Source organism: Marmota monax, unplaced genomic scaffold (assembly GCF_021218885.2).
Source record: "Marmota monax isolate L192 unplaced genomic scaffold, Marmota_monax_Labrador192_F-V1.1 WCK01_AAM20220418_F8-fsc00014, whole genome shotgun sequence".
Classification (NCBI taxonomy): Eukaryota; Metazoa; Chordata; class Mammalia; order Rodentia; family Sciuridae; genus Marmota; species Marmota monax.
Genome location: NW_026695222.1, coordinates 4,408,389 through 4,433,619, shown reverse-complemented (window position 1 = coordinate 4,433,619; position 25,231 = coordinate 4,408,389). Strand labels below are relative to the sequence as shown.

The following is a 25,231-nucleotide window of genomic DNA, read 5'->3' as shown; positions in this document are numbered from 1 at the left end:
AATATAATTTTTAGAATAGTGGGTTATGAGACATACATTGTAAGACTCAGTTTTCCTGTCTATTGCTTCTGATAGAGGTTGAATGACTATCATGTACTTTGACACATTTTTTTAAATATCTTTTTTAAAGAGAGAGAGAGACAGAGAATTTTTAATTTTTTTAATATTTATTTTTTAGTTTTCGGCGGACACAACATCTTTATTGTATGTGGTGCTGAGGATCGAACCCAGCGCTGCTCGCATGCCAGGCGAGCACGCTACGCTTGAGCCACATCCCACGCCCCCTCCTCTGACACATTTTAATGGGGTTTACCTGGAAGTCATTTTTGTAGATTTTAGGTACCTTTTTTTTTGCATGCATATACAAATGTGCTAAGATGCATACCATTACAGGTTAGAGCTTCTTAAACTTGGGTGCATCAGAATCACTAAAAAGCTTATTAAAACGTGAATTCCTGTGTTCTGCCCCAGAGAATCAGATTCAGTAGATCCAGCCATAGAGGACTGAGAATCTGCATTTCTAACAAGTTTCCCAGGTGTTGGTGACATTGCTGCCACCATACTTTGAGTAGCAGTTTTAGAATACACACATCTCTCTATATAAAAATACATTAAAATGTCTGAATTCCGTCTCCTCCTTTCCTCGATTTTCTCTCTTCCCTCTCCATAGCTGAGTATCACTTCTTTCTGTCACTTTTTTAATTCATATGGATTTGCCCCATCATTTCCATCAGTCCAGAATACTTATCAATGAGCATATCTCGAAGTCAAAAGATTTCATTTTACTATGGAAGAGAAATACAGTGGCCAACTATATGTTAACTGCTCTGTGATCTAATAAAGGATCTTCCATGATACTGTTTATGGGAGGAGGGATGTGCCTACAAAGAAGGTTATTTTGTTTGCTTTTAAAATAGTGCATTCTCACATGGGTACAGGTGGTCATTTCCTTGAACAGGGAGCTCTACTGCATGATGGTCTCATTTTCTAAACAAGGTGCAGCATGCCTTCACTTGCCTGGCACTCCACGGCCCACCTCACAATATCTTTTTCTGTGCTCATACCATCACTTTTGTTCTTTGTGTTTTCAAGAACCATTATGAATATAACAGTGTCTGCTTTGGCATTTGCATGATTATGAGCTGTTAAGACCTGTAATTTCTCAGATTACAACAGAAGCATGCTTCATTGGGATAAATTGCCAAAATATATCAATTTCTTATAATTTAACACTCTTCACTCAATGGTGGGAGGTGGGAAAATGAGAAAGGCTAAGACCACCTATGCTTTAGGAAATGATATCAAGTGTTCCATTGGCCAAAGACATTCATTCTCAATATAGACTTCCACTCAAATGATCATCCCCAAGCAAATGGGGACGGGAAATCCATATGAACTTTTTTTAACAATTGTTTCTAAATACCTTTCCAATAATGTCTTTCAAAGTCTGTGCATATATTTGGGTAAAGAATTGTTGCTAAGGTTCTTTTTGTTGACAAGATCTTGCTCACATCTGCTTATCAGTTATTATTCCATGAAAGTTTGCTTTATTTATTTATTTATTCATTTATTCATTCATTCATTCATTTGAGAAATGGCCAAGAACACAATGCAAACCTTTCATCCACAGTAAGGAAGTTTAATGGATCCACTGCCTACACACACACACACACACACACACACATTGTAGCTAGGTCAAGTAGTAAGGACGTGTCACTATACCTGTGAAATTAGGATGGCTTCACTTCAGGAAGCAGCTCCAGAAGCATCTTAAGTGCCCATTTTAAAAAGATGATGTCATACATTTTCTGCCCAATTTTCTCAGGGAAATGGAGTTAAATTTTATAGTGAGACTGGGCATGGTAATATGCACCTGTGATCCTAGCAACTTGAGAGGCTGAGACAGGAAGATCACAAGTTTGTGGTTAACCTGTGAAATTCAGGGAGATCCTGTCTCAAAATCATAATTTAAAAAAAAAAAATTAAAGGCTGGGAGCATAGCTCAATAGTTGAATGTTCCTGGGTTCAATCTTAACTACCAATAAATAAATAAATAAATAAATAAATAAATAAATAAATAAATAAATAAAAGTTCGTAGCAAACAAGTTGCTTCTGAACTACTTATTTAAATGCAATTTCATATGGTTTATAGCTTATCAATATTCCTTATTCTAACTTTTATCATGACAATTGATTTATTTTGAAAAAATATGAACTCGAGAAAATGAAGTTTTCATGGTGCCCAAAAAGTCTCTTAATGACATAGAAAGATGTAATGAAAATGAAATGATATTTGCCTGTCTAACATTAGGGGGTTTTTTGGAATTGTTTTGGTTTTGGTTTTGCTTTGTCACTTAAGCTAATATATGATCTCTTGATTTATTGGAACTATTTTTTATTTTTTTATTTATTTTTGCTTCTTTCTAAAACTAGTTTTAACATTAATTTTTTAATATTATCAAATATTTTTATCTCACTTTTTATAGACAGCTGTGCCCGAAAAATATGATATGGGAAATAAAAGACAATACAGTGGACACACACACTATATTATAAGCCTTCAACTTTTGAAGGGGGAAAAAACCCCATATTTCCTCTCCTTCCTGTTCAGTGAGAGGAACCAACAAAGTACTCCCAAATTTGGACTTTTTGAAATATATTTTAGGAGGAAAGACAGAAAGGCAGTGAAGTCTAAGTGAAGTTATAAACATGATAGTCTAGCTATATCTTGTTTTAGAAATTATATACTTAGATATGTGAAATGCCTCCAGGGTGAGAAATGTCAACCTAAATGGAGTTATTTTCTCATCATAGCATCAACGAGATCCTCGACTGAATGAAATTTTATTCCCATTTTATGATGTTAAAAGGGCAATGCAGATCATTGAGATGTATGAGCCTGATGAAGATTTGAAGAAAAAAGGTAATTAAAAATGTTAAAAAGGCCTTTTTTTTTCCTTTTGAAACAAGAAAACATGCAACTTTTAAAGCTCTTGGATTTTTAATTTAAGGTATCTATTAATGCTTTGGAGCTCCATAAAGCCACATGCCACATATTAGTAACTGATTTCTTTTTTCTGCTCTTAAGTTAGTGTAAATTATCTTTCTTCCAAATTAGTCCTTGCTGCCTAAGATATACCATTAAATTTATTGTGCTATTAAACATAGTATTTTTTTCCCAACATACTTTTGTATACTACTGGATTTTTTGAATGTTGCTTAAAATGTAAGAATGCCAAATACGGTCCCTATTTGCAGTCTGTGAAAATAATCTCTGTCATGTAAAGTTTTCACCTCCTTTTCCTCTTTTTTGTTTTGCCAAGCCAATTAAATTTGACACATGATTTGATGTGCCCTCTCAGCCCTCATTTGACTTCTGGAATGGAAGATAAAAACAAATGACATGAAATTAAATAGTCAGGAATTACTTTAGCAAATTGTTTGCATTTCTGGACCTTTGCCCCTTTCAATGAAACTTTGGAAACAATGTGTTGCCTAAATATTTGTCAAAGGAAAGGCATGGAGAAGAATTTGAAGGTCAGTGCCATAGCAGTGGGAAGCACCTGCTGAGGGCTGGAGGGATGGTGTAGTCATAACTGGACGCTGCTGGCCTCATGTCTCAGTGGACACTCAAAGGAGATCCAGGTTTAGGTTCTATCTGTCCCACGTGGTTATAAATTTCAGGGCTTCAGCTTCCTCCTCTTATGGTTTCTTTCTCTTTTATTTTTATTTACTTATGTATGTATGTATGTATGTATGTGTTCATGGACTTGGTACTGAGGATTGAGCCCAGAGGTGCCTTACCACTGAGCTACATCCCCTATTCTTTTTATTTTATTATTATTATTTTTTTAATTTTAAGACAGGGTCAGCTAAATTGCTGAAGATCTCACTAAATTGCTGAGTTTAGCTTTGAATTTACAATCCTCCTCCCTTATTCTCTCAAATTGCAGAGATTACAGGCCTGCACCACCATGCTCAGTTAAAATGTGTTCCTTCTTTTTTTGTATCTATTGCATGTGAATGTGACTGAACAGTTTATTTGTTCTCAGAACATATATAGGACCTGTTTATAGATATGTCTAGCCCACCATACCGGGGTTTTTCCTTGAATGTAGTCATACACTTACGCTTTTTTCTAGGGTCACAAATGCCTATTTTTATCAAGAGTACTTCATTATTTACCTCTACCAATATTCTGATTATCATAATTTTTCCACATTATATGTAATTAAAGCAGAGGGAGGATCAGTAGTAGAAGTGATGAGGTTCATGTCACTTCCCTGTTACTGTGTAACCTCGAGTAAGGGAATTGCATCCTGGGCCCTAGTTTCCCTGCTTGTAAGATGGTGGGTGGGGTTCACATAGTCATTAACTACTTTTTCTCTTCATTACTGTTATTTTTTGCTTTTATTGTAGTTTTTTTTTTTTTTTTTGGGGGGGGGGTTCTTGGGATTGAACCCAGGACTTCACACATACTAAACATGGGCTGTACCACTGAGCTATTCCTGCAGCCCCTACTGTTATTTTTTAAAAAATTTATAGAGGGCTAACTGCATACCAAGCACTGTGCTAAATGCTGGGAATTCAAAACTACATGAGAAATGTCTCCTGCTTTGTAGGCAGTTTTGATCTGTTCAAAGGGTAAGCCAAGTGATTCAACGATTCCTCGGCAAATGTTATGATAGATGGGTGTCTTTGGTTATTTCTAAAGTCCTTCCAAGTTATTACCATTCACACATCAAAAAAGTGTACCGAATCTTCTGTAAGTTTTCCAAAGTCTGGATGTCAGAGTGACAGAGCTCAGTGCTCTGACTTCTGCTCCCTGGGTACTCACTCCTTGAGTGAGCTCATGCAGGCCAGTGGCTTGAAATTTCTTTCATCTGCATCTGATTTCCAAATTAAACCCTCCAGTCCCAACTGCTAACAAACTACAGACCTGCCACAGAACTGTCCATTTGGATGCTGAGTAGGCATTTCCAATGTGTTCTACAACATGCTTTGATTCTCCCCATCTCCATATCTGTTCCTTTCCCTGCCCATAAAATAATCCCATTGTTCACTCAGCTTTTCAAGTCAAAGCCCTGGGCATCATCCTGAACTTGTTTAATTCTTTCACATCACATCTGATCCAGCAGCAAAACTACAAGATCCCAACCTCAACATAAATCACCTGTCATGGTCTCCACCCTACCAGGCTATTCAAGCCCACATCCTTCCTCTCCAGGCAACCAGTTGACTTCTAACTGGTCGTCCTTTTTACTCAGCACCATGCTCTACGCAGCAGCCAGAGTAAACCTCTTGAAATCAAATCCAATGATATTCCACTTTTCAAAATATCTGAAAGCTTTCCAACATACCTAGGATAAAATCCAAAGTACTTAGGACTGAAGTCCAGCTCACATAGACTTTCACTACTTCTCCCAACTCATTTCCAGCCACTTTCCTCCTGGGTCACTCACTCTATCTTGCTGTCATTGAGTGAACTTGGCATACACACTCCTATATCAAGGTCTTTGCACTTGATGATCCTTCTGCCTGGAAAGGGGCTTCCCACCCCATATGTGCATGGGGCTTGCTCACCATGCATGTGAGGTACCTCCACAGAGGGGCTTCACTGGCCACATATCGAGCACAGCATGCTGCCATTTCTTCATCATCTTTATTCCTGCTTTCTTTGTCCTTCTAGAACTTTTATGACATATTTATTTGTTCACTTGTTTATTTATCTCACTCATAATGTGTGGGTTTCATAAAACAGGACTTGTCTGCGTTTTTCTATCACTGCATATCCCAATGCTTCAAAAACTACCTGCTCTTAGAATGAATAAATGTACTCAAGGAGAGAGGTATACAAACTTTTATTGCATACTTTCAGGTATGATTAAAACTGACCTAAATATGCATCAACAGAATAATGGAAAAAAAGGTATAAGTTATACATTCAATATGGACTACTGTACATGAAAAATAAATGAACATATGTCAGCTGGATAAGTCCTAAGAAAACATATAGGAAAAATAGCAACTTTCAAATGCTTCAAAAAGACTAGGATAGCTCTTTTATAAATTCAAAGGCATTTGAAATGATCTATTGTTCCAAAAAAGGCATATGTGAATAAATGCATAAGTGAAACTGAAAAACTGTGAGGAATGTTAAACACAAAAGCTAGAGGGAAGTGGTTACAAGCAGAAAGATAAAAATTAGCTGGAACTGATGTGGGGCACTAGGGCACTTCAGTGCCATTTGTAATTATGTATTCATTTTTAAAATGTAAAGCAATGAAACAAAATGTTAATATGTGACAAATCTGTGGTGTAGGTCTATGTCAGTTTATTATGCTATCTGTAGTTTCCTTGAACTGGAAATCAATTCATAACTTGCAAATGCTTAAATTTAAAAAAGCAAAGAGCCTAGGCTGTCAGTAGTTGATAGGTAGAAGATGCTTAAATATAATGCCCTTTTCCTGCAACTACCATTAGCTCCCAGCCCTGTGTCAAAAAAAAAAAGTGCAATTGAAATGAACAAGGGCTCTTGGGGCCACATTTCAATGACCCCTGCATATTTTTCTCACCAGCCTCACCCCCTACCTTTTTAAATAAAATAGAAAAATAAAATTGTTTAAATTTGGAGGACACCATATCCAGGAAAAAATCCCTTTTCCAATTCAGTGGGAAAAGTACTGACTTATAATTAATATTATTTCCATTTTTTAAAGAACGCCTCTTATATATATTCTCAATTGGTTCTGGAAAGAAATGGGACCAGTATTTTTTCTCCACTTGGCAGAAGAGGAAGCTGAGAGCCAGGGAGTGACAGAAATAGAGCTAGAGAAAGTCCCCTGACCTCTTGTAACCATTGCTTATAGCACTGTGTTTTTTAATCGGAGGAACATGTACTTCCATTATCTTGGATATAAAAAAATGCCACCTCTTTGTTGAATGCCTGTGTTATTTATAATTTGCCATTCTATGACTTTGTTCAAGTTCTGTAAGATGAAGTTTCTTAGGAAGGTAATATGAAGAAGTTTTTACTCTTGCTGTACAAGCCAACTTGCCTTCCCTGGATAAATGAGATGTACATCTTCAGAGCTACAGGTGCTATTAAGATATTCTTTTTCCCCTAGGACTCATATCAAGTGATGGGTTTTGCAGATATCTGATGTCAGATGAAAATGCCCCAGTCTTCCTAGATCGTTTAGAGCTTTACCAAGAAATGGACCATCCTCTGGCTCACTACTTCATCAGTTCTTCCCATAACACCTATCTCACTGGCCGACAGTTTGGTGGGAAATCTTCGGTAGAAATGTACAGACAAGTTCTCCTGGCTGGTTGCAGGTCAGAAACTCAGAGATGGCCATTTGGGACATATGGGGTAGGGGGGTTATACAGTGCTCCTCAATGTATAGTTGTCCCCCCTTATTCACAGGGGTATATTCCAATACCTCCAATAGATGCTTGAAATCATGTATAGTATCTAACTCTATATACTATTTCTCGCTATATATACATACATATGATAAAGTTTTACTTATAAATGAAGTAAAATAAGAGATTAATGACAATAACAATAATAAAATAGAACAATTATTAAAAATGTACTGTAATAAAATTGGCCACATTCCTTGTGCTTTTGAGGCTTTACTGAGTACAATAAGCCTTACTTGAGCACAGTGGGATAATCTGACAGATAACTAAGAAGGCTATTAAGTGGTTACTGGGGGGGTAGTGTATACCTTGTGGATACACTGGGCCATGGAATGATTCACATTGGAGGTTGGACATTGGGGTAGCAAGAAATTTAGTTGTGCTACTCAGAATGCTGTACAATTAAAATCTTATGAAATGTTTATTTCCGGTATTTTCCAATTAATATTTCCTGACCACTGCTGATCATGGATAAATAAACTAGGAGTAAGGGAGGACTACCATAGTTTATTTTTTTCTGAAATAAGAAGTTGTAATCAGAGTGAAAACAACATTTGTGGTTCTGTTTAATGGATTATGATGGCCATTTAACCTTGAGAAAGAAAGAACAACATTACTTTCAGAAAGGTCTAGCCTTGTTTATAACACAAAAGATACTATTTTACACTAAATAGGCCCCCAAAAAATGACAAAAAAAAAAACCTCACACTTTTTAGAAGTCATGGTTTTTACTAGTTATAGGTACTTGCAAATTTAATGTTAAAGGCTCAGAAATTTCATTCTCTAAGAAGAGATTACTAAAAATATTTTTTACAATTGTAGTCAAATATTTGAGATTTTAAAATGGCCAGAATGTTGAAAGTGAAAAATAAAAAAAGAAGGTGCACTATGACTTTTTTCTTGGTTACCGATTAAGCAAAACTTTATTTTTTTTAACACACAATTTTTGTATGTGGAAATACTTTTAAAAGAAATTAACCACATCCCTACTTCTATTCACATACTTCCTCTGAATACTTGAGTTTTTTGTTTTGTTTTGTTTGTGGTGCTAGGGATCAAACCCAGAACACCTTGTGCATGTGAGGCAAGTACTCTACCAACTGAGCTACATCCCCAGCCTGAATACTTGAGTATTAATCACTAAAAAAAAAGAAAAAGAAAGAAAAGAAATTCTTACATAGTGAACATAACATGATCCCACTTAATACAATTAAAAATAATTTAATGTCAACTGGGCATGGTGGCACATGCCTGTGATTCCAGTGGCTCAGGAGGCTGAGGCAGGAGGATTGCAAATTCAAAGCCAACCTCAGCAACTTAGTGGATCCTAATTAAGCAAATCATGGAGAACCTGTATCAAAATAAAGTATAAAAACAGTTGTGAGTGTAGCTCAGTGGTAAAGCACCCCTGGGTCCAAACCCCAGTACCAAAATAATAATAATAATAATAATAAAATAATTTATTGTTATCTAAATCCAGCCTACATTCAAATTCCCCCAGTTATCCTCTCATTGTTCCTTATTGAATTCATACAGAACTGTACTACTTGTCTCCTCTTAAGTCTCTTAATCTGACTCAGCCCTTTTTGATGATACCAAACTGATGAGAAGAATAATGTGTTTTAGGCTGTATATGTCATGAAATAGCCCTGTTGCAAAATTCATCTGATTTCCTGCTCTCTAAGGAAACAACTTATTTTGATGCCTCTCTTTGAGTTTGTATACACACTCTTCTATTGTAAGAATTCCATGTTGTCATTTTTGCTGTGTTCCTAGGTGTGTTGAACTTGACTGTTGGGATGGAAAAGGTGAAGATCAAGAACCAATAATAACTCATGGAAAAGCAATGTGTACAGATATACTTTTTAAGGTATGTTTTAAAATTACACAGCCATAAATTCTTTCAAACTGTTATGTAGGCAATAGGGAGGTGGAAAATAATATTTTCATTTTCTCAAGCATTGTGCCTTCATATTTCTTTCTTCCAGGTTTGAGGGGAGATGCACGACAAATGTTATCTCCACTTAATGTCTTCTTGTATGATTTTTCCTGCTTTCAAATGGCAACGATTGCATAATGAGGTTTCTCCAGCAGTCTCCTAGTTTACTTACCTAAAAACTTCAGAGTCTTATCTACTTATTTGTTTGCTTAATTTGCATTTTCTTGAAGGACTTAAAGGCAGCATAAAAAATAAATATAGGAAAAAAGTAGATTATAGACAGACAGGACCTGTAAGAATAAAAGAATGAGGTTAGAGTTTATAGATGCTTGTCAAGAAATCTTATAATCTTGCACAAACCCATGATTTACAGGATCCATAAATGAAAAGCACAATTATTATCAGAACTGACATCAATGAAAAATTTTCTATCATTATGAATGGGCATCTCAGTAATGGTGATGTCCGTGTGTGATTTGAAGAGTGGTTTCTTAGAGCTGCTCAATATGCCACTGGTAGCCTGACAAAAGATAAGTCAAAGAAATTCTGTGATTGGCCAATAAGTCAGATCCACCTGTGTTCTTTTGAAGTAGCACAGGATGGGTATTGCAATACCTGGAACAATTGATTTCTCAATTCCACATGTGAAAAATCACCAGAGATGTTTTAAGAAACCCAGACACCTAGGTCCTATACCTGTAACACACCACAAATATCATTTCTCTTAGCCACAATATTGATAGGTTTTGATGAGTAGTTGCTCAAGATTATGCTTCCTGGGAAGAGCCAAGAAATATGCAAGTGGGAAGCTGTGAATTTGCACAGCCAGCCAAATTGATAGGGAAGGCTATGAACTCTCCTTAGAGAATTAAGGACCCTAATAAGGAAGCATAGGTGAAAAACAGGCCATTCCCTCTCAGCTTGGACTGAGCAAAGGAGGACCCCAGAGTAGCACCAGAGTTTTCCTTAAAACATAATTCTTGGTCAAGTGGATAATTAAGGACATGAACTTTAACCTGGGAAGAAATTTTAAGCAAGAATAACTAAATGGCCAGGTGCAATGCTGCACATCTATAATCTTAGTGGCTTTAAAATCTGATGCATGAGGATGACAAGTTCAAAGCCATCCTTAGCAATTTATCGAGGCCCTAAGCAATTTAGTGAGACTTGGTCTCAAAATAAAAAAATTTAAAAAGGGCTGGGGGTGTTGCTCAATGGTTAAGTACCCTTGGGCTCAAAAAAAAAAAAAAAAGAAAAGAATAATTAAATGACCAACTCAACCATAAGGATGCTTACATAAAATATTGTAAGCTTACCTGACCTTGAGGATTATCCTTTCAAATGGACTTCCCTGGATAACTATGGTAAAATATTTTCCTGATTTCATTGAGTGAAGTGCTTGCCCTGTGGTTAGCCACCAATTATTAAATAAATGCTTTTACACCTGTTTTTCTAAAGCAAAGTAGAGACTTGGGCTCACTATCTTATAAGGCCTCTCCATTTTCACAGAGATAGTGGGAGGGGGATACATTCGACTCATTCAAGTGCAAGGGAGATCCTGAGCACACCCTGTTTTACCTGGCATGGTGCTTGACCACAGAGAATCCCTCCCCTGAAACTCCTCCCCATATCAACCAGGCCAATATGAAACAACGAATATTGCAAATGTTACATCTATATTGAATTAATGAAATGTAGCCCAAGACTGATCCCCAAACACAGAGGAGTCAATAGAATTTTCTAGCAATCCGAAAGGTAATACCAACACATTTCTCCAGAGGTGGAAGGAGTTAAAGAGGGATCTCTTGGAAAAATCCCTGTGCCAAAGCTTAGCTTCTCCTCAGAGAGAATGTTGAATACTGAGCCCCTGGCTTGGAAGATCATCAGGTAAGTAACAAGGAGATCACTTAAATAAAATGTCTTGTAAGTTGACAGTACCATCATTCTGGAGGTATAAAAGATAGCTTTGGGTAAACAAATGTCATTAACCATTAACTGCATACTTGGTCAATCGTACTATTAGAGGTATCAAGGTGGATGGGTTCTCCAGGTCTGAGTGGCTGCAATTGACTTTCAGCAAGAAAGTCTCAATTAATGAACTGAATAGTTTGAGGTGCCTTGAATTTTTCTGCTCTTTTATCTCATTAACCACTTTTTATTTTTAAAGGATGTAATTCAAGCCATCAAGGAAACTGCATTTGTCACATCCGAATATCCTGTAATTCTCTCCTTTGAAAATCACTGCAGGTATATTGATTCATTTTACTCCAAGATACAAAAGATGTTGTTTCCTAACTCCTACTCCTCATCCTCACCTTAGCAGTGTATCTTTTTAAAAAACTGTGTAGTTTGTTTTTGAATTGCTAAGTGCCAACTGATCTTCCAGTAAGTATGGAGAATCTTATGCAAACCCCATCTCTCCAAAAAAGTCATCTTCACCTGGTTTAGAAAACCCTTGCTCTAAACAAAAGGTCAAAGATTGGACACCTTGCTTCAAGTTTCATTGAGTTGGAAGATTTGAATATAACTTAACAAACATTGTTGCATTCTTACCAGTTTTAGTGTGGGGGTGACTTTATTTTTAATCGAATCAGTTAAAGTTTGGTATTTGAAAGTATCTCATTCACATTGTAAGGATAATCATGCATTTTGCAGATGAGATTCTTTAATTGCCTAGAATGGTGTTTTCTTAAACTTGGAAGGTTAATGGATGTTTGAATTTACAAATGCCACTTCTTTCTCTCCAGCAAATATCAACAGTACAAGATGTCCAAATATTGTGAAGATCTATTTGGGGATCTCCTGTTGAAACAAGCACTTGAATCACATCCAGTATGTATTTTTAGAAAACCATATTTCTAGCATGAATGAATTTGTTTTGAAATTCATTTTTGAAGGGTCAAGTAGCACTGAAGGACTGATGCTAAAGATCTTCATATTTATTTAAATTCTTCAGTACAAAAAGCGTTTTTATCATGCTTCGAAAGGATGAATTTAATTTGGAAGAGCTTGGGGTCTCATGGTTTAAATTTCAGCACCCAGGCCAAGAGTCTAGATTCTGTACTTATTCTCAACATTAGTTAGATGTTAGAATTATCTCAGGGAACTGTGAAAAACACCCATGACAGGGCTGCACCCACAGATTGATTTAATGGACCCAGAGTCTGCCACCAGCATAGTGCTTTTTAAAAGTCCTCCAGGTGAATAAATGTTTGCCTGCTATTCAGAAGCCATGGGAGCCTCTTGTTATGGAAAATGCCCTAGATTGATGTCACACTATCCTGAAGTGCAAGTTCCCAACTCCAAAACAAAGTCTTGGTTAAACTGATATGTACGTTTGAAAAATATTTATCCTAATTAGTAATACATGACAGTAGAATGTACTTTGACACATCATACATAAGTGGGATATAATTTCTCATTCTTTTGGTTGTACATGATGGAGACTCCCACTGGTAATGTAGTCATGTATGTACATAGGGTAATAATATGGACATTTTGGAATTTCAGTCTACACCTGCTAGTTTCTTTAAAACATAAAGAATATTAATCTGTGGTCCATAAATGGGCTTCCTGAGGCCTTTGATTCCATTCTAATTGCATGTGAGTTTTAAATATGTGATCATTCCAGAGGGTTCTTTATATTTTTAAAAGGAACTATAACCTCTAAGAGGTTAAGAATCACTGCCCCAAGAGGTTGTGGGTAGCAAGACAGTTAATGAAATTAAAGTACAAAACTCTCTATGATGGTGGGATATTTGACATGCCTATTGGGAAGCCAGCTCCAGGGGGCCCACACATGGTACCGTGAGGTGGCAGAAGAGGAACATGACAGTAACAGAAGAGAAGGGTGCTTTGTGTTATATGTAAACAATTTGGGTGGTTTTATGAGATTTGGGGGGTTTTGTTTGTTTGTTTTGTTTTCTGGAAGTGTGTCTGAGAGAACTGAAAAGATATGGAGACAAGGGTATTTGTGTCCTTTGCTTCCTCCATCTGATTCTGTTCAGCCTATTGAAGCAGGTGCCTGCCCATGGCCTCAAAGCACTTCCTGTTTCTCTGCCCACGGGCGTGACTCAATCTGCCAGCACCCACAACTCCATGCCTGTGTCCTCTGCTCCCTAGAGCCTGCTCTGTCCATACATAAAAGACCGGCCAGAAGTGTCAGAGAATTAACACTCCCACTTCATGCTCTATCACTCCCGAGGTGGGCTGATTCTGAGCACCTGTCCTCTGTCTCCCAGGGCTCTCTGGCAGGATCCAGCTCCAGTTTTCCACACTGATAACTTGCTTGATAACGCACCTTTGATTGGCTGCCTGTCTTCTTTTCTCTCTTTCCCACTCTGTTGGAGTCTTTTGGGGCCATCTCCCAAATAAACTATTGGTCCATCAGTCTTTGTTTCAGAGGCTGATTCTAAGGAAATCCAACTGAAGCAACATCCTTGATTTAATTGATTATTATTTTGCACTGGGGATTGATAGTAGAAGTGCATTGCTGAGCTACATCCCCAGAACTTCTTATTTTTCTAACTTTTTTTTTTTTTGAGATAGGGTCTTGCTAAGTGGCTTAGGCTAGCTTCAAACTTGTGATCCTTCTTCCTCAGCCTCCTGTGTAGATGGGATTACAGCTGTACACCACCAAACATGAATATTTTATTATTTTTTAACCTTAACCCTCCACTTATTTTTCTGATTAGGGTAAAGTGCTTATTTTTGTGAAAAGACCACTATACTCTTAATGATGTTCACATGCATGAATGTGGTTATGGAAATCATAGGTAGTATACATGGGAATAAGACCAACTGTCTGAACTGAAGGGTTTTTAGTCTAGAGGGCTGGGGTTTGGGTGGAAACAGGACACAAAAGTAAACACACAGCTGAGAAAGAAGACAGACAGTTATGCATTGAAATATTTGTTGGAGAAGTCCTGGTGCAAGAGAGACCCCTGGGGAATGGACCAGTTCCACTTGGCTGCCTGTAGGAAGCAGCATTTCAGCCAAGGGTCTCACTTAAGGCAAGACAGACAGAAAATACGGTGTCTTGCTTGTCATCTGTGGGATATAAATGAGTTTGGGAAATGACTAGACACTTGGAAGTAAAGATGGACAGATAAGGGTATTGATTAGTGGGTACAGAACAGATGTCTATATGTGGGACAGTTCCATGAAAATAATAACCTAAGGGGACACACTATTTCCAGACTTAAATGAAAGTAAATAAAGTCACAGTAGAGTTCAGATTCCAATAATTAGGACCATTCCCTTCTTGATTCCCTTGTTGAACCCACAAAACATAATCCCATGTATTGAGTCGGAACAGCTACTAAACAGACAGACATGCTGAACAGTCCAGCTCTTGGGAGCTCTATCTAGGGAACCTCTCATCTGGGAGAGCCAATTCCAGCCCCAGTGTGACCCCTTGTACTTTATCAGAGACCCAAAGGGTGCAAGGCCTGAAGTGGAGGAGAACCCTCATCTGCAACACCACCCAGGCCGGACTCCAGCTCTACTGAGGAAGTTGGAGGAGCTCTGCACATCTCTGCAGACTGAGGATTCCAAGTTTGCAGCATTATTCTAAGGCCAAGTTGGATGGGGTGGGCCAATTTGGTTGTCAACATGTGAAAAGGTGCTGACTGCCATCTAGTGGATGTTGGGTTGTATGACTCCAGGCCCCCCATGCTCCAAAGCTGAAGTAGAAAAACACAACCATTGCTAATTTCATCTCTTTCTGTGTCTCTCTAGCTTGAACCAGGAAGACCGTTGCCATCCCCCAATGACCTCAAAAGAAAAATACTCATCAAAAATAAGCGACTAAAACCTGAAGTTGAAAAGAGTAAGTCAAATACACGCACAAATAGAAGCATGTGTTTGGATAGTACAGCTGTCTAACATGAAATTCATTGTAAAACCATCAAATTTGGGGGGAAGAGGTGTAATGATGATGTTAAGTATACTTTCTGTAGCAAAATTATCACAGTTCCATTTGATTTCAGTTTGTACATAGACTCATTCATACAGTAGAAAAAGTACATTCATACACGCACATGCCAGAATTTGCAAGTGTCCTGAGGAAAAAAAGTGAGAAGCAGAAGAAAAATTTTGTATTACGATGCATCTTGTTATGCTTTCTTTAAGAAAAGTTGTGCTTTCTCCACTGATGTACAAGACAAGACTATTTCCCAGTAGTATCCTTAATGCTGACTATTGGCCATTTTTTATATGCTCCCAACTATTTGAAGAAAAATACCTGAATAGTTCATTTGTATCTTTTGATAACTAGTTCCTTTGTACATTATAATTTGTGATTTGTCCATGCATATTTTCCCATTTTTTAAAAAAGTAATTTCATTTGTCTAGCTTACTTACTTACAAGAATTTTTTTTACTTAGGATAATAACCCCAGTTATATTAGTTGCAAATATCTTTTATCCTAAAGTTTTGTTCTCTCTACTGTGCATATCTCTTTTCTATCACTTCACCATCATTGTTTGTAAAACTTGGTCTGTGCCAGATTCTCAAAATTAATGGGTGTTTGTTTTCTGGGTTTAAATCCTGAATCCTCCTTTCAAATGCAGAAACCAGAATTTTGGACAGTTCACCATATTCTAGTGGCAGCCCTTCTTCATGTGTATACAGTGTGGTTGATGCACAATTCTTACAAAAAAATAAGACCAGCAGGAATGGGGAAGACAGTGACCACTGCTAAACCTTAGGGCATGGTCAAGAGGTGCCTAAACAACATATTTCTTTTCCTTCATCTCCATATCTGACATAAAGCCCAAGTTTTGTAAGTGATCTAACATCTGTCACCATCTCCTTGTTTCTTCATAATAACAGAACAGCTTGACGCTTTGAAAAGCATGATGGAAGCTGGGGAATCTGCAGCTCCAGCTAGCATCTTAGAGGATGACAATGAAGAGGAAATAGAAAGTGGTGAGTTGCTATTTCAAGTGATATATTACAATACTTTGTAACGTAGGTAAAACATGTGTTTCATTGGGTCCTTTATAGTGGTTACATTATAGTTTTAATACTCAGGTGTGTATTTACAGATCAGCCTTCATCTTTCATTATTTTTGATCCTTTTTTTTTTCCAAATATTATTACTTCTAACTTACCTGGGCATTGGAAACTGGCTTAGTCATCTCCCTCCCTGTGTGTGTCCAGCTGTTCAGCAGAAATTCACAGCCAGAGATAATGGTGGTAATAGCCTGGGAATGTAGAATGAAAGAACTTCAGGTAAATCATTGGCTTGTGTTTAGAAAGTGAACGAGAAACTAAGAGACAACATTTAAAATTTCAAGTTCAGGCTGGGGTGTCGCTCAGCAGTAGAGCACCTGCTTAGCTTGTGAGAGGCCCTGGGTTCTATACCCAGTACCAAAATAACATAAACAAACAAAATCCAAGTTTAAATGCCTTCAAATAATCCACTGCTCAGAATTATCTATATAAGTAGATAATTTTACCAAAGGCGTCTTAGCCACAAATATTTGATTATTCTTAATTGTTTATTTTGTTTTTGCCATATATCCACAACCATAATGTTTCGTTTAAAATTGGGATTGGCAGTACAAGGTGGCTTACACTTATAATTTCAGTTACTCAGGAGGCTAAGGGAGGAGGTTTGCAAGTTCAAGGCCAGACTCAGCAAATTTGTGAAACTAAATAATTTAGAAATACAATAATTCAGAAATTCCCATTGAAAAGTTTACTAAATAGAAACTAAAATTCCTAAAGGGAAAGTCTTCACTTATTATCTTAACACTTAAAATATGATTTTAGGAAAGTTGGTAAAAAAAAAATGTTAAAAACAGTAAGCTGTGAGAATTAACTTATCTTATTCATGACCCCTTAATAAAGACTCCTGACTGTAGAACCAATGTCATACTTCCGTTATGTTTATGTTGTGGCAGGGAGGATTTGGGAGGCCAAAGATATCTGATTATCCAATTTATGCCTTCAGTAGCTATTTATCTATTACTGTGTAATAATCCACCCCAGACTTGGAGGCTTAAAACAACACTTTATAATTATCTCTTATGGTTTTGTGGGTCACCTGGGCTTGTGTTGCTGGTTCTCCCTTGGGCTTCTCATGCAGTTACTGGCAGATGACATATGGGGCTGGCATCATCTGAAAGTTTGGTTGCACTGGTTATCCAAGGTGACTCTCTCACATGGCTGGCAGCAAATGCTGGCTCTCAGCTGGGAACATAACTGGATTCAGTGAGAAGAGCACACACTCGGGACCTCTGGGATTTGGGCTTCTCACAGCACAGTGGCTAAGTGCCTATTTAGAGTATACAAGAGCCTGTATCCCGAGCGGTAAGAAGTAGGAGCTGCTGAATTCTTTAACAGTTATGCTTAGAATCGGTGCAGCCTCACTTCCTCTCCGTGCTATTATTCATCAAAGAAGTCTTAGCACTGCCCAAATTCAAGAAGGCAGGTGAGTAACAAGTTCTCATTTTGGAAGAACACATTAAGGGTAGCTCGCTCTTGATGTAGCTGTTTTGGGAAAATACAGTAGTCAATTGTATTATATTCTGTTATATCATATATCTATTATATTATTTTGCATATAAAAATATGTAATATATATAAATATATAATATATAGTATAATATAAAATTTCTAAATAAAATATAATAAATAAATAAACCTAAACTACATTTAAGGACAAAGTATCATAAATATATGTATATATTTTAACAGATCAGCAAAATACTGCTAAAATGCAAAAAAAAAAAAAAAGGTAAATATTAAGCAAAATCATGATTTAGGTTAAAATTTTAAAGATGGGAACTGAAGACATGTAAGACATTGCCAATACTGTAATCTAGTAAAACAAACTGCAGAAATAATGGAATAAATGAAGAAGAAATATAGATTAATAATAATAGCTACTAGCATTGTAATACCAACTGGGCACCAGGCAGCCTTCATTACTGCTTTATATAACCTTCGTCATCCAGCCCAATGAAATAAGTATGATGCTCCTTTTTTTTTTTTTTTTTTTTTTGGTACCACGGATTGAACCCAGGGGCAATTACCCACTGAGCCACATCTCCAGCCCTTTTTTGCATTTTATTTAGAGACAGGCCCTCACCAAGTTGCTGAGGCTGGCTTTGAACTCACGATCCTCCTGCCTCAACCTCCTGAGCTGCTAGGATTATAGGCATGCTCCACCATGCCTGGCCACTTACCATTCTGAAAGACACTTTCTTCCTTCTTGGCACATATGCTAATGATTCTTCAAGGCACACAGCTTCTAGTAACTACCATCTTATTCCAAAATTGAGATTCTAATTTTATTTTGTATATAAATAACCCCATGGCATAGTACAGCAGTAAAATAAATACCTGAAAAGATATAATAATCCACTGAATTTCCTTTTAGGGGCACAGAGGCCCCTTCTGACCTAGTGATGTATACAATTCTTAGATTTCCTCAACTACTTGGCCTCAGTTCTGGTCAACCAGTTGGCTGCAATTGCCTTGGCGTCAACAAAGATCCAACTATATATAGGTTACTAGAGCCTCTAATTTAGATACGTTGGCATAGAGGGCAGAAGGAAATCAGCATGGTTCAAGAGGGCAGTCCTGCCTAGAGGTTGTGGAAAATAGAAAAGACTCTTAGTGAAAGAACTGCCTAACCATTAGACTAAGTTTAGACTCAGAAGAGCCTCTGACTCCTGGCCCTAGGAGACAAGCAGTGGGGAATACCAAAATCACATATGTTGTGGTGTGTTTGTGCGCTCATGCACCTTCAGAAATGATACTGTGCATTTGTGCACTCCTTAAAAGTAGTAATTATTAAATGTCTACCACTTGTATGGGACTCACTCCTTGTCTTCAGGTAGTTATATCTGGCTGGGCTGGTTAGATGAAACACACAGATTGAGTATTCTTTATACAAAGCACTTGAGAATTGAAGTGTTTCAGTTTGGGGAGTTTTTTCAGATTTTGAAATATTCACATAGACTTTTTTACCAGCTGAATACCCCTAATTAAAATAAAATGAAGATTCAAATTGCTTTGAAATCTGAAAAAAAAGTGTCATCATCATGATGCTCAAAAAGTTTTGGATTTTTCAGCGTGTCAGATTTCAGATTTTCAGTTCACAATTTGCAGAGTATATAGGTCATGAAAATCTTTTGTCATGTTCTTCCCAAGATTTCAGGCAAGGTCTGACTGCTTTCCAGTAATTTGGGTTCATGAATTTTTCTTTTGTTTTTCACACAGCTGACCAAGAGGAGGAAGCTCACCCTGAGTTCAAATTTGGAAGTGAACTTTCTGCTGATGACTTGGGTCATAAGGAAGCTGTTGCAAATAGTGTCAAGAAGGTCAGAGTCTTCATGGCCCTTTTCTTTCACAATGTGGAGCTGTTATGAAGTTTTGGAAATGTTTCAACTACAAGAGGATAAAGTAGCCTATCATTCCTTTTAATTGCACAAGATAGAATTTTCTGCTGGGTGACCCAGATTTCACACACACACAATATTAAGTTAAAAAGGACATTTAAATTACTTATTAGCCATGCCCAGTACTAACCACAATTTATTTCGCCAGTTTCCTTTAAACACTATCATTTATTATGTCATTTAAATATTTTTGTTTTTTGTAATATTGTAGGTGGGTAGAGAGACACCCACAGCGTCCCAGGGACAATGGTCACCTGTTAGAATCATCAGAAAATAACCCTTGAATATTCTTCCATCAGAGAACCACTAATTAATATTCCCCTCCTAATGTAGAGTAAGCATAAAAATATTTCCAACCACTTATTCAATAAAAAAATTTATTAAGTACCAATTATATTTTAGACACAGTCTAGGCTATCACTATCTAAAAGGGTCAAAACACATTTACTTTCTACCCTTTGGTAGCTTGTGGTCTCCTACAGTTTAGAGACATAGATGCAAATAGACTGTGAACAGATAAATAATTATGCAGTTCGATTTTTCATAAGTGCTACTGTGAAAATAAAAACAAGTGCTAACTTGGAGACTAATGAGAATAACAAGGTGGTAGGAATAAGAAACCCGGAACCCAAAGGAGAAGGAGGAATTTATCATACACAGAAAGAAGAATAACTTTCCACATAGAGGGAACACTACAATAGCAAGCACAAAGATGGATTGAAGGAGCAGCAGAGTGGAGCAAGATGAGATGAGGTGGATAGCCATCGACTAGATGATGCAGGACTTCAGAGGCTACCATGAGAAATTCAAATTCAAAGTGAAATATGAAGCCATTGAAAAAGCAGGAGGCATTGTAGCCAGATATGAGTTTTAGAAGATCGTGCTTCTCACCATATTGAGACTAGTTTAGAAGGAAACAAGAGTGGAAGCAAGAAAAATAGTCAGGACAGAAAGAGCCCCTAATGGTGAAACTGGACAGTAGAAAGAGGACAGAATGGTTTCAAGATGTATTAAGGAACCAAAACGATACAAATCACTGATGGATTGAGTGTTGTGAGTGAGGGAGAGAGAAGAAGGTGACCTTCTGGAGTACTTTTCTGAGGAACAAGGTAGACTGGAGGAGGGAAGACTGGAAAAGAATGAATTCAGGAGTTCCCAGTGGGATGGGTGATCTCAGATGCCTGTGAGATAGATACTCAAGGAAAGGTGTCAGGCATTGACATTTATCTCTCAGGTTCATTTCCCAACTGTCTCTCCTTGGGTAAGTTACTTAACCTCTCTGTGTCTTCATTTCCTCATCTGCAAAGGGAAGATCATAATCCTTTTGTTGTTGTTGTTGGATTATTATGAAGAAGGGCCTGGCACATGGTAGCACCTATGAAAGTGTAGTTGCTGCTACCCTCTTATTTTCATCTTTGTTCTCATTATCATCATCACTAGCATCATCATAAGCTAAATCCAGAAGAGAGGTTGAGCTGGGAGTTCAACAGGTCATATTTGATCCATGGAAATAACTGAGATGATCCATGGGGTGAGTGGAAAAGAAGGCCCAAGTAGAACACTAGTTTAAAAAGGGTTCACAAGAGAGGAGCTAGGAAAGAACAAGATAGGGCCCATGAAAACTAGGAGAGCACTGTTAACCTAGTGGTTAACTGTGGAATTCTGTAGAGTTTCTGAGTAACAAGTCTCAAGAGTGTCCATTGGATTGGTAGCATGGAGGTCACTGGTGAAGTGTCAATGGAGTGCTGGCGGGGAAGGGTACTGGAACATAGAAGGGATAGCAGCTGTGCTTTTGAGAAGTTTTGCTGTGAATGGGAGCAGGAAATGGGCTGGTAGCTAAAGGTAACCTAAGGAGTCAAGGGAGTGTTATTTGTAGGGTGAAGAAATCTGGAGCTTTCTTGCACGCAGCCAAGGATGGTACATCAGAGAGGGAGAGATTAATCTTCCAGGAGAATAAGGGAGAATGCCTGGGAATTCCTTGAGAAGACAAGCACTGACAGGATGATGGTGATATGAAAGTGTGATCTTGATGGGAGCAAAGATATTTTCTCTGTGGCTACAATGGACAAAGATGTAGGTGGATGGATTTGGTGGCAGGAAGAGGAGACTGTAATGATGAACAAAGTCAAAGAAGCATTGCCATTGGACTCTCCCTTTTCTGATCTATGAAGTACATTGAGAATGCTGTATATCTACTAAGGCTCAAAGAGTATTATTGTACCACATGAAGTCATCAATGCTCTCTTAGTCAGTTTGTGCTGTCATAACCAAAGCATCAAAGACTGGATGACTTAAACAACAGAAATTTATTTATTTCTCAAAGTTTTGGAGACTACAAAGTTCAAGATTCAAGTGTGTTGGCCAGTCAGTTCTTGGTGAGAGCCCAGTTTATGTCTACACATAGTGAGACAGAATGAGAAAGCAAGCTCTCTCTCATCTCTTCTTCTAAGGGCACTAATCTAATCATGAGGCTCCCTGCTTATGATCAGAATACCTCCCAGAGTCTCCATCTCCAAATACAGGCGCTCCTTGACTTACAAAGTGATTTTGATAAACTCATTGTGAGGTTAAAATCTCATAGGCTGAAAATGCATTTAATACACCTCACCTATGGAACATCATAGCTTAGCAGCATGGTACACTGTATATTGCTGGTGGTTTACCCCTGGGATCATGTGACTGAGAGGGAGCTCTGGTTTACTGCTGCCACCCAGCTTCCCAGAAGAGCATCATACCAAGAATTCAATCAAAACTGAAGCACATTTTTGCACCATCATACAGTCAAAAAATCACTTTTGCGCCGTCATACACTCAAAAAATCCTGAGTTGAACCATCAGTAAGTTGGGGACCGTCTATACTATCACATTGGGAATTATGGTTCCACCACATAATGTTAGAGATGTTAGAGACACAAACATTGAATCTATAGCAAATACAGAGACATGAATGCTGAGCTACTGAAGAGTGACCACTCATGCTGCCATTTATATGTCAGAGGACGTAGCCACATTGATTATTTTCATTTCCCAAGCCCCATGACTAAGTCACTAATGAACTTATTACAATAAAGCATCTAAATGAGTGAAAACCATCAACAAAGGAAGGAGATAGCGTTAAGAATACAGCTCTTTTGAAATATAAAACCATGAGGTCATCACATCTGCGCAATACCTTTTTTTCTTTCTTTTGGTCCATGGCTTTCCACTAATTTCCCATCTTAACAAATACATAGAATCATAAGTTCGTATATATTTATTTAAATATTTACACAAATATAACTAATAAATTTGTAATTTTGCCCTTTAGGGAAGTAAACAAATCATTTTCTTTCTCTAATTTAGACTTCAGATGACCTTGAACATGAAAACAACAAAAAGGTAACAAAATAATTCTCTTGAGCATTTTGCCTTCATTAGGAGACACGCACATGTGGCCCTCTAATATTAAACATTTTCTACTAAGGACTGTTGTTGTTACTCTGTCCACTGTCCCCCCATCCGTGGAATACCAAGCTGAGCATCTATAGGTATAATGCATCTAATATAAGAATTTTCAAAGGAAATAATTAATTACAATAATAAAATGATTAAAATTCTGATAAAAATCACTAAACTAGGTAAGATAATTATCCTAAAAAATAGGCGTTTAATGCAATAAGATATTTCCTTATTTGGAATTAGAAATTTCAGTCCTTGAAGGGGGTGCATAATCATCAGCATGTTGAATATGAAAATAGAAATGATCTAATAGGTCATCAGATTCATATTGTAGAACAGTAGAAAAGTGATCTGAGCTCTCACAGCATCCATGTCATGGAAGATCCTTAGGTAGTTTCCACTGCACACCTTCTGGAGGTTTCTTTTGATGTTAGTAGACATTAGCTTATTGTAAGGAAGGTAAAGTAACATTGTCATTTTCTTTTATCCTCTTCAAAGTTCATCATGATGTTTTAAGTGTCTTGTTAAGTGTGTTTGGTCTATTATACAGTAGTAAGACTGAAGACGATCTCAGGCAGAAATTTGCCTTCTATGTTGACTCTGACCTTTGGGAGCTGCAGACTGCTTTGCTATCTACAGGGTCCTATCTTATTTACAGTGAGACCCTGCCTTCTCATTGTTTAAACAATTAATTTGAAAGAAGTATGGGTAAATCAAATCACAAATCTCCCAAAATGATTATGGGACAGAGTAAAATTTTATAAGGCAGTGGAGTCAACGGTACAGAGTGGCTGTTTGGTAATTAACATTAATTTGCTAAATTAACTTAATCCACAAGGCCTTGGTCTTCTCATGTGGTCACTCGTAGGACTATAATCCTCCTGACAAATAACAATATTAATGAGGATGTGCATGCTGGTGCCTAGCACATAGCACAGGAATTGTTTGTAATCATTAAACACACAAGAAGAAATAGATGTGGGCCTCTGCCCTTTTATGGAGGTTTAGGGACTGCAAATAAAAAAATCTATAAAAACAAAATTAAGTTGCATTATTTGATTATTTATCTTAGTCTATTATCAGTGAAATCAGTTTGATGATTTAGAATGTTCAGATTGTTGTCATCAATAAGATAAGCAAATAGTCTGACTGGTTTTTCACTCATGGGTTACATCGTGTGATTAAGCATCCTCCTGGATTCAATCTGTGCAGAAAGTTGAGCTTTTCAAAGTTGTTAACAAAATGTTGACCACTTAAACGTACTTTCTGTTGTTGTTGTTTTTAATTTTTTTATTTAAGAGACCTGGCCTCACTATGTTTCCCAGGCTGGCCTTGGACTCCTAGACTCAAGTGATCCTCCTACCTCAGCCTCCTGAGTAGTGGGGCAACAGGCATTATTTCTGTTGGTTTTGATAGTTATGTTCAGATTTCTCAAGGAATAAATAAAATAATTTGCTTTCTTCCCCTCCAAAGTCATATAATTTCAATGTGTCCTGTGTCACTTTATTAGGGTATTTTAAAAATACATCCTTTAAAAATAAATAAGCCACCATGTATGTGGCTGAAATTGTAGAACAGTGCTACTATACAGTGTGGTCCTCAGACCTTCCCCTTGCCAGCACCTTATTTTAAAATTTTTAATAATTTGAAATTATAAAATCGTAAACCCCTGTGCCTCACCCAGACTCACTACAGCAGAAATTCCAAGGATGGAGGTCAGGAATCTGTTTCAACAAGTGCTCCAGGTGATTCTGAAACACACTAAAATTTAAGATTCACTGTTTTTGACTTTGTACCTCAGCTTAGGAAAATATGAATGATAATATTGCTGTACATACCTCACAGCATTTCTGTAAGACTCCAGTATCTTTTCTTGGATGTTTTAAAGTCCCTTGAAAATCTAATAACAACCCAAACACATAAAATAACTTAATATTTTCTGATTATCTCCTTTTGCATCATCTGGACTATCATAGAGATTAAGTTTTAAAATCATCTTTTAACATAATT

The 25,231-nt window shown here is 37.3% G+C and overlaps 1 protein-coding gene across 11 annotated transcripts in view; it reads left to right on the top strand.

Moving 5' to 3' along the window:
• Positions 1-25,231, top strand: part of Plcb4 (phospholipase C beta 4) — a 381,354-nt gene that overhangs the window by 295,908 nt on the left and 60,215 nt on the right. For 9 of the 11 annotated variants that reach the window (XM_058575386.1, XM_046433511.2, XM_046433508.2 and 6 more), the window contains 9 exons: positions 2,816-2,924; positions 7,129-7,339; positions 9,206-9,299; positions 11,536-11,615; positions 12,116-12,200; positions 15,108-15,198; positions 16,203-16,298; positions 19,605-19,705; positions 23,126-23,161. In XM_058575386.1, the coding sequence (XP_058431369.1) occupies positions 2,816-2,924; positions 7,129-7,339; positions 9,206-9,299; positions 11,536-11,615; positions 12,116-12,200; positions 15,108-15,198; positions 16,203-16,298; positions 19,605-19,705; positions 23,126-23,161 (903 nt within the window). The remainder of the gene's footprint in view (positions 1-2,815; positions 2,925-7,128; positions 7,340-9,205; positions 9,300-11,535; positions 11,616-12,115; positions 12,201-15,107; positions 15,199-16,202; positions 16,299-19,604; positions 19,706-23,125; positions 23,162-25,231) is intronic. The other 2 variants (XM_058575387.1, XM_046433515.2) reach the window with 1 other exon arrangement.